The 17,677-nt window shown below is 44.8% G+C and overlaps 1 protein-coding gene across 1 annotated transcript; it reads left to right on the top strand.

The window, feature by feature from the left end:
- The first annotated feature begins 8,206 nt into the window (after positions 1 to 8,206).
- Positions 8,207 to 15,798, top strand: LOC143287168 (protein white-like). Its single transcript, XM_076595112.1, has 4 exons — positions 8,207 to 8,440; positions 10,368 to 10,517; positions 11,375 to 11,637; positions 15,066 to 15,798. The coding sequence occupies exons 1-4, from the start codon at positions 8,207 to 8,209 to the stop codon at positions 15,796 to 15,798; spliced, it is 1,380 nt and encodes a 459-aa protein (XP_076451227.1).
- The last annotated feature ends 1,879 nt before the right edge of the window (positions 15,799 to 17,677 follow it).

Here is a 17,677-nt window from a genome sequence, read left to right as displayed (position 1 = left end):
AAAGTCTGAATATGGATTCTTCCTCGCAGAAACGATGACACTTGGCTGCAGGCACAGACTCAGGCGTTACTGTGATGTCCAGATTTTGTCAGGCTTTGGGTTCAGGTGGCTGCTGATTCAGGGCCCCGATCCAAAACCACCGTTGACAGTCTTGTTTGCTATTGTAAAAGGTGTGTTGAGGACAGTGCCAAAATGAGTTATGAAAAAAAACAGACAAAAAAACGCCAGAACGGCTTTCCGCTCATTGAATATGGCCATATAACACATTCTGAGTTTCTACTGAAGTTAGAAATAACAACAGTGTTACACGTATTAAAGTTGGTCACATAAATTGATGAAACGTTGAATTTCAGTAGGAAAGGTTACCGGTGCTGAAGAAGTGCATTGATTGAAGAGGTGCGTGCCCCCCACCCAACCCTCCCACCCCCGTCCCTCCTCCTCCACCCCTCCAACACACACACACACACCCTCCCAACACACACAATCCACCTCATGAACGTTTTTTTTTTGCTCATTGAATATGGCGATATACTACATTTTGGGTTTCCACTGAAGCCGATAATGACCGTGGCGATCGTATTAAAGTTAGGCACATGAAACTTTAAATTTCAGTTGGACAGGTTACCAGTAGAGAAGTACAGGGAGACAACCACCCACACCCCCCAAAAACCCCAAAACAACAACAAAAAAACAACAACCAACCAAACACCCAAAACAAAACAAAACAAACAAACAAACAAAAAACCCCAACAACTCAGGAACGGTGTTTCGCTCGTTGAGTATGGCCATAATGACACATTTTTGAGTTTCTATTGAAGTCAGTAATGATATCTGTGATCCTATTTATGTTGGCCACACGAATCCTTGAATTTCAGTTGATAAGGTTACCGGTTGAGAAGAGCAGGGATTGAAGAGATGTCACAAAAAAAAGGGAAAAAAAAAAGAGAAAAAAGAAAATAAAAAAAGGCTTCGCATGGTGTCAACGGTAAAGGTACAATAAATCCCGAGTGAGTCCAAATAGATATTCGCTTCCTTACGCTCTGGATAACTGCTTTATACCACAACACATAACAGCTCGGTGTCTGTGTATGCAACTCTTTAAAATTAAAAATTAAAAATTTTTTTTTTTTTTTACACTGCTTCTAGCAAAATAAATGCGCTCATGTTAAGGACAGATGCTCTGAGGAGGATGTATATGGTAGGTGACATGGTCAACGGATGAGAGTGTGTACTCGTACAAGTCCTGCTCACTGTGGAGGTAATGTATCTTCACATTCCAAAGATTGTTCGGTTCTGCATGGTTCAGGGAGGCGAGGACCGACAATTAGCCCTGGAAGGGATGGGCGCAATAGCCGAGTGGTTAAAGCGTTGGACTTTCAATATTAGAGTCCCGGGTTCGAATCTCAGTAACGGCGCCTGGCGGGTAAAGGGTGGAGATTTTTCCGATCTCCCAGGTCAACATATGTGCAGACCTGCTTGTGCCTGAACCCCCTTGCATCTCCCCGAAAACGGAGTATGGCTGCCTACATGGCGGGGTAAAAACGGTCATACACGTAAAAGTCCACTCGTGTACATACGAGTGAACGTGGGAGCTGCAGCCCACGAACGAAGAAGAAGAAGAAGAAGAAGAAGCCCTGGAAAGGAGTCAGCCTTCTACAAGGTCCACCGATGCAGCAGCTTTGGGCTACCATGACTCGGGAAGTCTCAACGGCTTTATGAGGCTGGTGTCGCCTGTGTTAAAGAATCTACAACGATAGTACAAGCAAAGACCACTTCGGGTGGTGGCACAGCACTCACAGTGCCCTTGTCTAACCTGCAGGATAGATACGTTATTTTTGGGCAAGGTGGATGAGACCAGCCCTTTCCGGCCTCTGAACACAGTCTGGAGTCTATGGGTCTGTGGATCCACGATGTCCAATCATCGTTGCAGATGCTGAGGGAGGCAGAGAATAAAACAGCCACCTCGACGTTTTTCCACCACTTCATTCATATCTATCTCAGAACGTCTACACTGTTGGCGCCGGAATAAAACAAAAACAAAAAAAACAAAAACAGTCGTTACGCTGCTGGTCAGGCATCTGCTTGGCAGATGTGGTGTAGCGTATATGGATTTGACCGAACGCAGTGACGCCTCCTTGAGCTACTGATACTGATACTTATACAAAAACAGTGCTGCACAAAATAAATTTTTTTGGTGTATGTAGGCTTCTTGTCTTCATCAGTTGCTGCTACCAAACTAAGGAAATGGTTCGTTCTTTTGACAGACTTGCCGGGCGATTTCAACTATCATACCTTTGTGGCAGTGGTCATTTTTTAGCCCTAGGAAGGAGAAAAATATATGTTTCACATCTACTGACTGTAAGTATACCTCCAAGAAGGGAAATTGTTCGTTATCATATTATGATTAATTAACGGGTGTTCGATTCCTCATTGAGGCTGCGATGGTCAGCGTGGAAGCAGTCAACTGAATAACAGTTTTGACTCTGGTGGTGGCTTTAGACATGACTCGTCCATCGTGGCTCCTTTTAGTAAAAACAAACAAACAAAAAAGCAAAACAAAAAAACCCAAACAAACAAACAAACAAACCCCCCCCCCCAAAAAAAACACAAACAAACAACAAAACACCTGGGATATTCTGGGTTGAAAAGTCCAGTTATTCTGCAGTCTGAGGATGTTGTGGATATCCAAACCAACATCATTTTCAACATGGAAATAAAAACCAACATCATTTTCAACGAAGAAATCCAAACCAACCTCATTTTCAACACAGAAACCCAAACCAACATCATTTTCAACACGGAAATAAAAACCAACATCATTTTTGACGTGGAAATCCAAACCAACATCATTTTCAACATGGTAATCAAGACCAACATCATTTTCAACATAGAAATCCAAACCAACATCATTTTCAACATGGAAATAAAATTCAACATCATTTTCAACATAGAAATCCAAACCAACATCATTTTCAACATGGAAATAAAAACCAACATCATTTTTAACATAGAAATCCAAACCAGCATCATTTCAACATAGAAATCCAAACCAACATCATTTCAACATAGAAATCCAAACCAACATCATTCTTTTAACATAGAAATCCAAACGACCATCATTTTCAACATAGAAATCCAAAACAACATAATTTCCAACATAGAAATCCAAACCAACATCATTTTCAACATAGAAATCCAAACCAACATCATTTTAAGACTCTACTACTTTAAAAAAAAAAAAAGAAAAAAAAAAGCGTCCAGTTGTTTGAGGTTAGTTGGTTCGCCAGCCCGCCGCTGACATGGGGAGAATGAATCAATGAATGGACAGGAACCTTACTGGCAGTGCTCGGTGCCAGCGGGTCAGGGAAAACGGCGCTGCTGAAGGTGCTGGCGGGCAGAAGCATTGCTGGCAGCCACGTGTCAGGGACGGTTCGGGCCAACGGGGTGCCCGTCAAGGGCAGGATCCAGCAGCTGTGTGCCTACGTCCCTCGGCACCGAGTCTTTCTGGCCAACCTGACTGTGAAGGAAACCTTGGCTTTCAGGGTGAGAGACGGGCAGACAGAAAGACAGACAGACAGTCAGACAGACTGACACGCTCACGGTGACACAGACACACGCACATAGACACTGACGCACATACAGAGTGACACTGACACACACACATACACACACGCACACACACACACACACACACACACACAGACACACAGGCACTCGCACACACACACACACACACACGCACACACAGATCGTACATTTGGAACACTTTTCCAACATCACACACACACACACACACACACACACAGAGCTCCCCCCCCATCACGCACGCACGCACGCACACACACACACACTCACACACACACACACAGAGACTCCCCCCACACACACTCACGCACGCACGCAGGCACGCACACACACATACCTGGTATATTTTAGAACACGTTTCGTAAATCTGATATTATTGTCGGACATTTGCATGTTCGTGGTATTACGGTAAAATCAGTCTAAAATTGACATCGCAAGTGTGTGGTGTGTGTGTGTGTGTGTGTGTGTGTGTGTGTGTGTGTGAGAGAGAGAGAGAGAGAGGAATGTAACTTGTCGCAAAGAAACTGCAAATAGAAAGCGAAGACAATATACATGTACAGGAAAAAAAAGGAACAAAGAATAAATGAACAAATACATAAATGAGTGAATGAATGAATAGATAAATAAAAGCTCGACCAAAACAACAACAAAAACAATAGCAACAACAACAACAACAACAACAACAAAAAGCAAAGAAAAAGACACACAAGACACCGATGTTTATTCCTTTTCAAGGCCTGACTAAGCGCGTTGGGTTACGCTGCTGGTCAGGCATCTGCTTGGCAGATGTGGTGTAGCGTATAATTTTGGGTTTGTCCGAACGCAGTGACGCCTCCTTGAGCTACTGAAACTGAAACTGAACTGAAACCATTGCAGGCCTCTCTGGAGCTGACCAACAGCAACGAAAGGGAAAGAGCCAGCATTCTGATGGACATCCTCAACGACCTGAAGCTGACCAAAGCTGCCGACACCCTTGTGGGTTCTCCAGGTACACCTACGTCTCCTGCGTCCTGTAGCTCAGAACTTATTTCATCGTCAGGGGAGCGTTGGCCAAGAGGTAACGCGTCCGCCTAGGGAGCGAGATAATTTGAGAGCACAGATTCGAATCCTGTTGTCGCTAGTATTTTCTCCCCCCACCACCAGACATTGAGTGGTGGTCTGGACGCTAGTCATTCGGATGAGACGATAAACAGAGGACCCGTGTGCAGCATGCACTTAGCGCACGTAAAAGAACCTACGGCAACAGAAGGGTTGTCCCTGGCAATATTCTGTAGAAAAATCCGCTTCGATAGGAAAACAAATAATTTATAACTGCAGGCTGAAATAAAACGGTGGCGCTGTCAGTGTAGCGATGTGTTCTCCCTTGGGAGAGCAGCCCGAATTTCACACAGAGAATTATGTTGTGATAAAAAAAAAAAAAAGGAAAAGAAAAAAAAGAAAAAAAAAAGAAGAGAAATACAGTAATAATACAGTTTCCTGTTTCTCTGTGCGAAACCCAGGCAGCGATCTCATCAGAGAGAACGTACCCACACAGCAGTGCCTCCATGTTACGAAAGTAAGTCTGACAGTCAACAACAGCAACAAAAACAACAACAAAAACAAACTAAATGACTGGGGGAACTCGAAGGTACACAGCGTAAGTTGCAAAACATAGTTTATACAGCAGTCACAACGCAAAAGGTTTATTCAATTGACTTTAAAAAAAAATATATAATCCTGATCATATCAATTCTTATTTCATTACATTTGTTATTATTGGTTTACTACTATAAACCGTTGTTTGCTTTAGTGTGTATATTTATCACACACACACACATACACACACACACACACACACACACACATGACACGTCTGATATAACTCAAAGTGAAAATACGTTAAATTAAAGAAAGAACACACACACACAAACACACACACACACACTATGATGTTTCCTTTGGATTCGAAGACAACCAAGGGTTAAAAAATCAGATGGAAAATCGAAGGCTGTGGGTCCGGAGGTGACTGGTGAGGCCAACCCGGGCCCTGAAGGCTTGCCCACATGTGGGATACAAGTGAGTGGGTGCTGTCGTGGCAGTGGATGCTGCTCGGGCCTTGCGCACAGCACGTTTAAGTTGTGCCTTGGTGATCATGTGCGCCTGGCTTCAGCTGCACGGGCTCCTGAGGTGATCTTGCTGCACCAAGCTGGACGGTCCAGAGCAAGCGCCTCCCACGTGTGGATGTCGCCGTCTACTCTCAAGGACGCTTTGAGGCAGTCTTTGTAGCGTCTTTTCTGCCCTCCCACTGAGCGTTTGCCATGACACAGTTCTCCATACAGCAGCTGCTTAGGAAGTCGACTGTCTGGCATTCTGACCACATATCCACCTGGCTTGGGCTTTCTGCAGGAGGGTGTAGACCCTGCAGAGGCCAGCTCGTTCCAGGACTTCCGGTTTGGGGACTTTGTCCTGCCATCTGATGTGGAGGAGTCTGCAGAGACAGCTCAGGTGGAAGCGAATGAGCATGATGGCGTGTCTGCTGTAGACAGTCCACGTCTCGCCGCTCACTCACACACACACACACACACACACACACACCTTTACCTTTGACAAACTATATAACCATTGTCTCATGAACAAATTTCCTCACGAGCATGTTCATTTAAACTTTTTTAAAACAAATATTGGGAGTACACGAAAAAGCCACAAATTTAGCAATACTTGGTGAAATAGGTAAATACCCCATAAGTTTAAAAGTGATTTGTCAAATAATAAAATTTTGGTTTCACATAACACAGGCACGAGAAAATTCGTATATAAAAATTGTGTATGACGACATGCTTACAGAGGAAACAAAACAGCGAACATGGATTAATTTCGTTGAAATTATATTACAGAATCTTGGTTTAAGGCACGTTTGAAATAATCAGTCAACATTCAATATTCATAGACCTAGCCACTTTATAATGAATAAACTAGAAAATGGATATGTTTTATTCTGAAAGAGAAACAAATCTGAAAATAAATCTAAACTGCTATTCTATAATAAAATTACTCACAATACAGAACCGAACCTTATTTGATTGAAGGATAACTTAATTATAATCAAAAACAATCATTGTGCAAATTAAGAATATCCTGTCATGACTTAGCAATAATAAAAGGCAGATATTTCAACATCCCAAAAGAAAAGAGACTATGTTTACAATGTCAAACAATAGAGGATGAATATCATTTCTTAGATAACTGCGGATTATACAAAAAAAGAAGAAGAAAAAGAAAAAAAAAAGAACAGAATTCATATAAAAAAGAAAGAAAGAAAGAAAGAAAAAAACAACAACAACAAAAAAACAAAACAATACAAAACCAAAAAACAAACAAACAAAAAACCTTCCAAATATTAAACCCAGTCAGCTAATACTGGAAGACAAACTTGTGGGACTGTTTGGGAAATTTGTCAGTAACTGCTGTCAAAAACGCTATAGCGTACAGGAGTGATTCAGTCTCTTGTTCAATATATTAACTATTTTGTTTTACTCTTTTTGTGCGTGGTTTCATGTAATTTTGCATGCATGTCTTATAAACCTTGTTCAGGTTTAATTGACATTAAAATTGATTCTGATTCTGATTCTGACTCACAGACACAGACACAGACACAGACACACACACACCACACATCCCTATTACAATTATGCGTCCTCGGATATTTCTGTGTTGGCATATTGATCTTGCTCCTGTGCACCGCAGACATTAGTAATGATACACGTGCCTGCAACCATAGTATTACCACCGTGTGAGCGTGTGTGTGTGTGTGTGTGTGTGTGTGTGGGTGGGTGGGCGCTCTCGTACGATGTGTGTGTGTGTGTGTGTGTGTGTGTGTGTGTGTGTGTGTGTGCAATTGTGTATGTGCGCGCTCGTGTCCGATGTGAGTGTGTGTGTGTGTGTGTGTGTGTGTGTGTGGGTGAGTGGGTGGGTGGGCGCTCTCGTACGATGTGTGTGTGTGTGTGTGCGTGTGTGTGTGCGTGTGTGTGTGTGTGCGCGCGCGCTCGTGTCCGATGTGAGTGTGTGTGTGGGTGGGCGCTCTCGTACGATGTGTGTGTGTGTGTGTGTGTGTGTGTGTGCGCGCGCGCGCTCGTGTCCGATGTGAGTGTGTGTGTGGGTGGGCGCTCTCGTACGATGTGTGTGTGTGTGTGTGTGTGTGTGTATGCGCGCGCTCGTGTCCGATGTGAGTGTGTGTGTGGGTGGGCGCTCTCGTAAGATGTGTGTGTGTGTGTGTGTGCGTGTGTGCGCGCGCGCGGGCTCGTGTCCGATGTGAGTGTGTGTGTGGGTGGGCCCTCTCGTACGATGTGTGTGTGTGTGTGTGTGCGCGCGCGCGGGCTCGTGTCCGATGTGAGTGTGTGTGTGTGTGGGCCCTCTCGTACGGTGTGTGTGTGTGTGTATGCGCGCGCTCGTGTCCGATGTGTGTGTGTGTGTGTGTGTGTGCGCGCGCGCGCGCGCTCGTGTCCGATGTGAGTGTGTGTGTGGGTGGGCGCTCTCGTACGATGTGTGTGTGTGTGTGTGTGTGTGTGTGTGTGTGTGCGCGCTCGCGCGTGTGAGCCTAGACACGAAGAAAGGCATTTCTGGAGGAGAGAGGAAGCGGCTGGCTATGGCCTGTGAGCTGCTGTCCAACCGGCCCTTGGTGCTGTGCGACGACCCCACCTGGGATCTGGACCCCGCCACGGCACGGGACACGCTCCGCGCCCTGCGGACCCTGGCCGAGCGCCAGCACACCGTCATCTGCAGCGTCCTGCACCCTTCCTCCTGGTCCTGGTCCTGGTCCTGGTGGTGGTGGTGGTGGTGGACCTCCTCGCAGGCACACGTCTTTAGCTGCTTCCATAAGGTGAAATGTGGAATTTTTTGTTTTGAAATTAAAAAAAAAATTCTTATTTTGATTTGTTTATATTATATTTTATTTTATTCTTATTCTGTCCTATTGTATTGTGTTTGTTTTGTTTTGCAAAAGTCCACTTGTGTACATACGAGTGAACGTGGGAGTTGCAGCCCACGAACGAAGAAGAAGAATAATAATACATGCGCATGTAGACCATGCTGCAAAACGGACCTTGGTTTATTGACTTACCCGAAATACTAGCACCCAGATTTCAGTCCTTCAGTGAGTCGAACCAGGGACACTCGCTTTTTCCAACTGGACGCTTTACACACCAGACCACTATTGTACTGTTCTCAGTTTGGAAAGTCAGATACGTGACAGACGATAAAACAACAAAAATAGCGAAAAGAGATAAGGCCAGTGGTGATGACGCAAGATACAAGATAGAATAATACTATTGTAAAAAAAAAAAAATCTCTTAAAGACTTTGAAAGAGAATTTGTTAAACGTTTGCCGGAGAGAGAGAGAGAAAAAAAAAGAAAAAAAAAAGAAAAAAAAGGATATACAATGTTATCATCGGATATACAATGTTATTCGCTTTAGTTAATATCATAGAGTACGCGCGTCTGGACCGACAGAATTGCACCCCAACAGAGTTATTGACATTGCATGTGTAATTTGGGGGTCCACGGTGGTGATGAGACTGACGATGTGATGGCTGTGGTGATGATGATGATGATAACGACGATTGTTTTCATCCATTGGATTTGTGAATATCCAACACATGTTGCTGATTGTTTTCATCCATTGGATTGGTGAATATCCAACACATGTTGCTGATTGTTTTCATCCATTGGATTGGTGAATATCCAACAGATGTTGCCGATTGTTTTCATCCATTGGATTGGTGAATATCCAACACATGTTGCTGATTGTTTTCATCCATTGGATTGGTGAATATCCAACACATGTTGCTGATTGTTTTCATCCATTGGGTTGGTGAATATCCAACACATGTTGCTGATTGTTTTCATCCATTGGGTTGGTGAATATCCAACACATGTTGCTGATTGTTTTCATCCATTGGGTTGGTGAATATCCAACAGATGTTGCTGATTGTTTTCATCCATTGGATTGGTGAATATCCAACACATGTTGCTGAGTGTTTTCATCCATTGGATTGGTGAATATCCAACAGATGTTGCTGATTGTTTTCATCCATTGGATTGGTGAATATCCAACAGATGTTGCTGATTGTTTTAATCCTTTGGATTGGTGAATATCCAACAGATGTTGCTGATTGTTTTCATCCATTGGATTGGTGAATATCCAACAGGTGTTGCTGATTGTTTTCATCCATTGGATTTGTGAATATCCAACAGATGTTGCTGATTGTTTTCATCCATTGGATTGGTGAATATCCAGCAGATGTTGCTGATTGTTTTCATCCATTGGATTGGTGAATATCCAACACATGTTGCTGCTGATGGAGGAACGCGCCACTTGCTTGGGTACAGTGATGATGATCAGAATGGCAACGATAGCGACGACGACGACAACGATGACGACTTGATGACGAGAGTTATTGTCCTCTGTGTGTGTGTGTGTGTGTGTGTGTGTTTACTTGCCAGTTGTTGCTTTTAATGTTGATGACGAAGACCGTGACGGTGATGATGATGCTGTTGGTGATGATGATGATGATGATGATGATGATGATTATAATGACGATAGTGAAGGAGGTGGAGATGATGATGTTGAGGATGACGATGACGACGACTGCTATTATCCTTTTTTCATCTGTATGTACCTGCCAGTTTTTGCTGTTAATGGTGAGGACGAAGATGGTGACGAAAATGGTGACGATGATGATAGTGATGATGACGATGACGATGACGACGAGCGTTATTATCCTTTTTCTTCGGTGTGTACCTGCCAGGTGTTGCTACTGATGGAGGGACACACGGCCTTCATGGGCACCAGCTCCGAGGCCCTAGCGTTCTTCTCCTCTCTGGGGCACGTGAATCCGCAGCACCTCAACCCTGCTGACTTCCTCCTGGAGACCCCCACCCTCACCACCCCTCTCATGGTACCAATGTTTGGTCCACAGTAGTATGATGTATAATCATATAAAAGCCAGTCATGTGCGACTATGACCATCAGAACAGCAGAGGAAACGCACTGCTGTCCCGGCTGTCTGGGCTGGAGTTTGATATACAATGGAGAGGTTCTTGCATAATAAGTTATTCTCTCAGCTAAGAGAGCTTTAAAACAGTCAGGGTTGATATGGTTCCAAAAGGCCAACTAGCCGCCCCCCCCCACCCCCGCCCCCTCCCCAAACCCCTTCGCCCCCCTCCCCAAAGCTTCAGCACAAAGAGCTTGTGCAGTCGTGCCTCCAAATCTGAGGGTCATAGTCCTTCACGAAATACTAAACTGCTGCGGAGAAGCTTTGATCATACAGCTCTCACTTTTTTTGCTGTTGGTACAACTGTAAGCTTATGTCAGTGTGATATCAGCCAAACGTTGAGCCCTCTGGGGTCCACGGACAGACAAGACTAAAACACTGGCGCTGGGTTTTAGGTTTGTGTCTTGTGTGCCCTCTTTTCTAAAGCCAGGAGCGTTCTGTAAATTTTCAAAGTTTGTATCGTCGTGTTCCTTCTTTGCAAAGCTATTATGCGAACTGACGAGATTCGCATGGCTGCACTGGACTGCAGTTGCGCCCTCCTTCTCCAGTTACAGTTGTTGTTGGCTTGGAGTTAGACTTTGAGATGTTGAAAACGACGACCATGATGATGATGATGGTGGTGTGAATGGTGGTTGTGGAGTGATGATGTAAGGAGTTAAGGGCCGAAACACTTGGCTGAGGGGGGCTTCATCTGTGAAGACCTTGTACTGTCCAGCTCTCATCACATTGTCACTATCGTTTTTCGGGTTTTCCCAACACAGGCAAAGGCGATCAGCGAAGCTTTCCTCAAGACGAGCTACGCCCAGGAGATGCTGACTTGCATCCAGACGTTGACACGTGACGGCGTGACACAGACACACGAGATCCAGCAGATGCTTCTCAGCAGCGTGCGTCGTCCGGCGTCGTGGTGGGAACAGGTGAAGGGCAACGTGTGGCGTTTCTGGACCGTGGGTAAGCGGGAGAGGAGGTGGCTGTTTTTCAACTGCTTCGCCACAAGTCTCTTCGTTGGATTTCTCTTTCTCAGGTTTGTCTTCAGCATAGTTTGTCTTCATGTTTTACATTTATTTGCTTATTTATCATCATTGTTGTCTTATTTATTTATTTATTATTATTAGTAGTATTATTATTACTACTACCTTTTTTATATTGTAATTATTTATTTATTTATTTGTTTATCTATGTACGCTTATCAATTATTTATTCACCTTTTTATCTATGTACGCTTATCAATTATTTATTCACCTTTTTTTTTCTTCTTTTTTTCTCAAGGCCTGACTAAGTGCGTTGGGTTACGCTGCTGGTCAGGCATCTGCTTGGCAGATGTGGTGTAGCGTATATGGATTTGTCCGAACGCAGTGACGCCTCCTTGAGCTACTGAAAACTGAAAAAAAATGGTGGTGGTGTATTATGATGATGATGATGATGATGATGGATTTTGTTTAAGGTCCTGTCACACCCCGTGATTGTAGACATTTTGTTAGATTATCGACTCTATATTTGAGTGTTATCGCTTATGGGGGGGGGGGGGGAGGGGGATGAAATGGTGGTGTATTTGTTGTTGTTGTTGTTGCTGTTTTCTGTTTGTCACAAACTCTTTTAATACAATAGTAGTCTGGGGTATTGGTTTACACAAAAGAGCTTATGCAAAATTGTCCTAACAATTTTAGGGGTGGTTTACTTAACCTGTATTAATTTTACTTATCCGGTACTAAATGAAAACGTGTAACAAGACAACATTTATACAAACAACTTCCAAAAAAGGGTGACCACACCAAATTTTAATCTTTAGAACATTTATTGAATCGTTTCCTTTCTTTTAACCCTTCCCTTTTTCCCCAACATTCATAAAACAAATAAAAGTCTAGCAACTCGCGGCCGCACTCATCATTGCCGACCAGGTAAGTGTTAATGTCCGGGGGGGATAAAATCTAATGACTCATCTTCACGATGCGGCGCACAGTTGTCGAAGTGAAGTACACATGCAGGTCCTCCTCTCCAGTCAGCGAAACAGCCTCCCACGTCGTCCCTGGTTGTCCGTAAGTAGCGTCAACACAGTCCGCCCACCAGCCAGTCACGCCAGGTTATCAGATCAGACCGCCGAACAGTCACACAGATCAGGCTGTCTGGTGAGATTATCTACAGATCCACTACTGGACTCAGCAGAAATCACGACTTCAACCGTCAGCAACTGAACTGGCTCCAAAACCAGTAACCTGTCGACCCGCACTCCAGCAACCAGAACTTGTACTGGGAAACTCACAGTCGACTACATCCTGGATCTAACACTCCAGAAGAAAGAATTTCGACTACATTGATTCTGCAGTCTCCTGACTTGGCCCACTCTAGACCAGTCAACAATAATATGAGATTAGCACTCCGCTTAACTCAAGATCTTCAGGCAATCCCTGGATGGCTTGTACTATAAATATAAATGACGAACTCCCGAACTAAAAAAAAACAAAGTCCTGTTCGATAACAAGGCACTTCGCACGACAGCAAAATCACTCCAGTACAGCACAAAACCCACAAGAATCTCCAGCAACAAATCAACATGAAACCAACTTTTACAGCACTAAATCCAACAATAAAAAAGAAACCGATGCCTCTGACTGGCAACACAAGCTTTGGACTCCCGCGATCCAAGGAAGAGAAGTGTCCTTCTGCCTCGAAGTTTAAAACCGGAAGCCCTTCCCGCAAGTCCCCTCACAATGAACTCTCCCAGCAGGGGAGACGGAAACACACAACAAACATGGTTCCACACTACAATTATAGATCCGAATCTACCTGACACCCCTATGTAGAACTCAATTATCAGATCTTCCATCTGACCTTTTCCCAACTTGCCGACATACTCTGACATGTAACACTCTCCTTTCTTAAGTGACAGTATGTATGTGTTTGTATCAGTCTCGCTGTGTCACTGAGTTGCACACACTCGCCGCCGCGTGCAAAAACACTGACATGTGACACTGTTGTTGTCAGTGGTGGTGGTGGTGACGTCGTTTGTCGGCATTGTATATATTGCTGTTGATATTCTTTCTTGTCTGTATTTTTGTTTTTAATTATTTGATGTCAGTCGTGGAGGGTTGGGATGATGGAACTGATGGCAAGTTTTTTTGTTTGTTTGTTTGTTTTTTAAGATATACTGTGTTCAAACTTTTGCGATTCAACTTCTTCTTCGTTTGTATTTCGTGTCCTGTTCTTTCTCGTTTTGTTTGTTCATCCCGAACTAGCCCTTCTTTGCTGTTTTTTTCTTATGTCCACCACAACGCTAGTCATTCGGATGAGACGATTAACCGAATTCCCGTGTGCAGCATGCATTTAGCGCACGTAAAAGAACCCACTGCAACAAAAGGGTTGTTCCTGGCAGTGTAGTGTAGCGACGCGCTCTCCCTTGGGAGAGCACCCCGAATTTCACACAGAGAAATCTGATGTGATAAAAATAAATACAAATACAAATAGTGTTTGGCCTTTGATGAGCCTGTCTTCTCTCTGTTTTTCTTCAATATAATTATTTTAATCTTGAAAGAAACAAAGAGAAAAGCAGTGTCTGTGTCCACTCTGTCCTTTCCCTCCTTCCTTTTGACTGTCCTGCTGAACAGTCTCTTCCTCTTCTTCCTCCATTCATGTTTCATAAGTTGATCATGACGGGCGCAATAGCCGAGTGGTTAAAGCACTGGACTTTTAATCTGAGGGTCCGGGGTTCGAATCTCGGTAACGGCGTCTGGTGGGTAAAGGGTGGGGATTTTTCTGGTCTCCCAGGTCAAAATATGTGCAGAACTGCCTGTGCCTGAACCCCCTTTGTGTGTATACGCACACAGAAGATCAGTTATGCACGTGAAAGATCCTGTAATCCATGTCAGCGTTCGGTGGGTTATAGAAACAAGAACATACCCAGCATGCACACCCCCGAAAACTGGGTATGGCTGCCGACATGGCGGGGTAAAAAGCGGTTATACACGTAAAATCCCACTCGTGACATGCGAGTGAAGGAGTTGCAGCCCACGAAGGAAGAAGAAGAAGAATAATAGAAGAAGAAAAGTCAACCCTCTCCCGTCTTGTATCTGTTTACGCATACCCAGATTCAAACACTCGACTGTTGGCCGCCGTTCTTTCTCTGTCTCTGGACCTTGCGATTGGAATGAACTTCCTCTTTCGCTTCGTCAAGTCTCCACTCTCAGCTCTTTCAAGTCTGGCCTTAAAAAAACACCTCTTCCCAAAATAGCCTCCCTTGCCTGCCCTTCCTTGTCTTTAGTTTCTACAGTTTTAGAGTTATGCATGCGTGTGAATGACTGGTGCGAAAGCGCTTTGATTTGTCTCTGCACAAGATTCAGCGCTATATACATACCATTATTATTATTATTATTATTATTATTATTATTATTATTTTCCACATGCTTTCCATACTGTGTCTCCGCCGTGCCTCACGTGCTGACTGACTGACCGGGCCAGACTGGACTGGACTGGCTACACACAGAGCCATGTGCTGAACGTCAACGGAGCCCTGTTCCTGATCACCAGCGTCGTCTGCTGCACCACCACCCACACCTTCGTCAGCGTCTTTCCGAAGTGGGTCCCCATCGTGCTGCGGGACCACCACGACCGGCTCTACCGCCTGGACGTCTTCTACCTGACCGCCGTCCTGATGGGCCTGCCCTGGATGCTCCGCGTGCCGCTCTTCACGATCAGCGTGGACTACTGGATCGTGGGGCTGGTCCGGCACACCTCAAACTTCCTCACGGCTGTGGGGATCTGCTGTCTGGCCGCCAGTGTGTCCATGGCGTTCGGCCTGGCCGTGTCCACGGTGACGGGCGGGGAGGTGAGGGTGGCCGCCTGGTGGTCCAACGCCATCACCTTCCCCTTGCTGCTTGTCAGCGGCTTCCTGGTGAACGTGGGCTCCATCCCGGACTGGCTGCAGTGGGTGGGGTTCGTGTCCTGGTTCCGGCACACCAACGAGCTGCTGATGGTCAACCAGTGGAACGAGGTGGAGCGCATCGCTTGCCGGTCTGACGGCAACGGGTCTGGATGTCTGTTCCAGGAAGGGGCTGAGGTCCTGAGGTACTTCCACCTGGGCAGCGAGAACTGCCTGCGGAACTACGTCAGTCTGGTGGTGCTGTCCGTCGTGTTCCACGCCCTGGCCTTTGTGGCGCTCTGCTTCAGGGCCAGGTGCTGGAACAGATCATGACCCCCCTACCCCCGCATCCCCCGCCCACCCCCCTCTCACCGATAGGATTCATTTCCATTCAGTTCAAAACACTTTATTGTGTGCTTCAACCAAAACAGAAAATTCTCTTTCGGTTCAAAATGCCCGCCAGCAAATATCAAAGAGAAAATGTTAATGAGTAAATGACACACCCCTTCCCTGATCACCACATACACATCAATTATCATGTAAAAAAAAAAAAAAAAAAAAAATCTGGTGAGATAATATTACATTTTCAGATAAATTGAAATAACATCAGGTGTCACCTTAAAATTGAAGTACAATGTTGAACTCAGTATAGGCTTTCAGCTTGTTGATGACCTCTCGTCTTTGCTTGTATTTGTAACTTCTGTGTGCTGTTGAACAGTTAAATAGTATCTAAACAAATATGACCCACCGAGCGACCTCCCCCCCCCCCCATCTCCATCTCCCCCCGTCCCACATCCACCACCTCCCGACATACATGCCTCCTTCGCAAAAAAAAAAAAAAAAAAAAAAAAAAAAAAAAAATCGCGCTATTCTTCTGATTTCATTTCAACGTCCATTATCTGAAAAGAAAAAGCCCAGTGTTTACATCATTTTCACTCATTAGTTGCTTCCTCATCACAGCTATAACCACGACGGATTCTGTGGACAAATGGTCAGAGCGCTAGATGCTCGGCCCGAGTTTCCTGAGTTCGATCCCCATGGCATCTGGTGGCTGGTGGCCATTTTTCCCTATCTCACAGATCAGCATGTGCAGACCTGCACCAGTGCCTAAAACCCTTCGGGTGTGAACGCACTCAGAAGATCAAATACACACGTCAAAGGTCCTGAAATCCATGTCAAAGCTCGGTGGGTTATGGAAACAAAGAACATACACAGCATGCACACCCCCTAAAACGGAGTATGGTTGCCAACAAGGCGGGCGTAAAACAACAATAGTCATACACGTAAAACGTTACATGTCTGATAGAGTGCGTGCGTGCGTGCGTGCGTGCGTGTCTGAAACCTGACTGAATGACACACAAAACGAATGATGAACGCCCAATGTGGAGCGATGTCCTAGAGGTAACGCGTCCGCCTTGAAAGCGAGAGAATCTGAGCGCGCTAATTGGATTCACGGCTCAGTCGCCGGTATTTTCTCCCCCTCCACTAGACCTTGAGTGGTGGTCTGGACGCTAGTCATTCGGATGAGACGATAAACCGAGGTCCCGTGTGCAGCAGCACTTAGAGCACGTAAAAGAATCCACAGCAACAAAAGGGTTGTCTCTGGCAAAATTCTGTAGAAAAATTCACTTCAATAGGAAAACCAAATAAAAAAAACTGCACGCAGGAAAAAAAAAAGAAAGAAAAAAAAAAAAAAAAAAAAAAAGGGTGGCGCTCTCAATGTAGCGACGCGCTCTCCCTGGGGAGAGCAGCCCGAATTTCACACAGGGAAATCTGCCGTGTCAAAAAAAATGAGAAATGCAAATACAAATACAAAGGCGGCTGTCCGTCGGTTCTACCCAGGTAGGCAGCCTGTTGTGCAAATGACTCCGTCCGTGTTTAGAACATGGTCTCTGGCCGAGGATAGGCGCTATATTAGTATCCATATCATCATCATCATCATCATCGTCAGAAATCTATCATTTTAGTCTTTTCAGTACAAATATAAAGGCATATACAGAGAGAAGTGTAGTACAGGTTTTGCTAACTGTAAATACAAAATTACATGTTGTCTTTAGCAGTTACACAGAATTGCATGTTTTGTTATTTTATCTCTCACAATGCCTCCTTTAAAAAAAAAAAAAAAAATTTCTCAAGGCCTGACTAAGCGCGTTGTGTTACGCTGCTGGTCAGGCATCTGCTTAGCAGCTGTAGCGTAGCGTATGGATTTGTC

This window comes from Babylonia areolata, chromosome 11, assembly GCF_041734735.1.
Source record: "Babylonia areolata isolate BAREFJ2019XMU chromosome 11, ASM4173473v1, whole genome shotgun sequence".
Lineage (NCBI taxonomy): Eukaryota > Metazoa > Mollusca > Gastropoda > Neogastropoda > Buccinidae > Babylonia > Babylonia areolata.
This window is presented reverse-complemented; position numbering and strand designations above follow the sequence as displayed.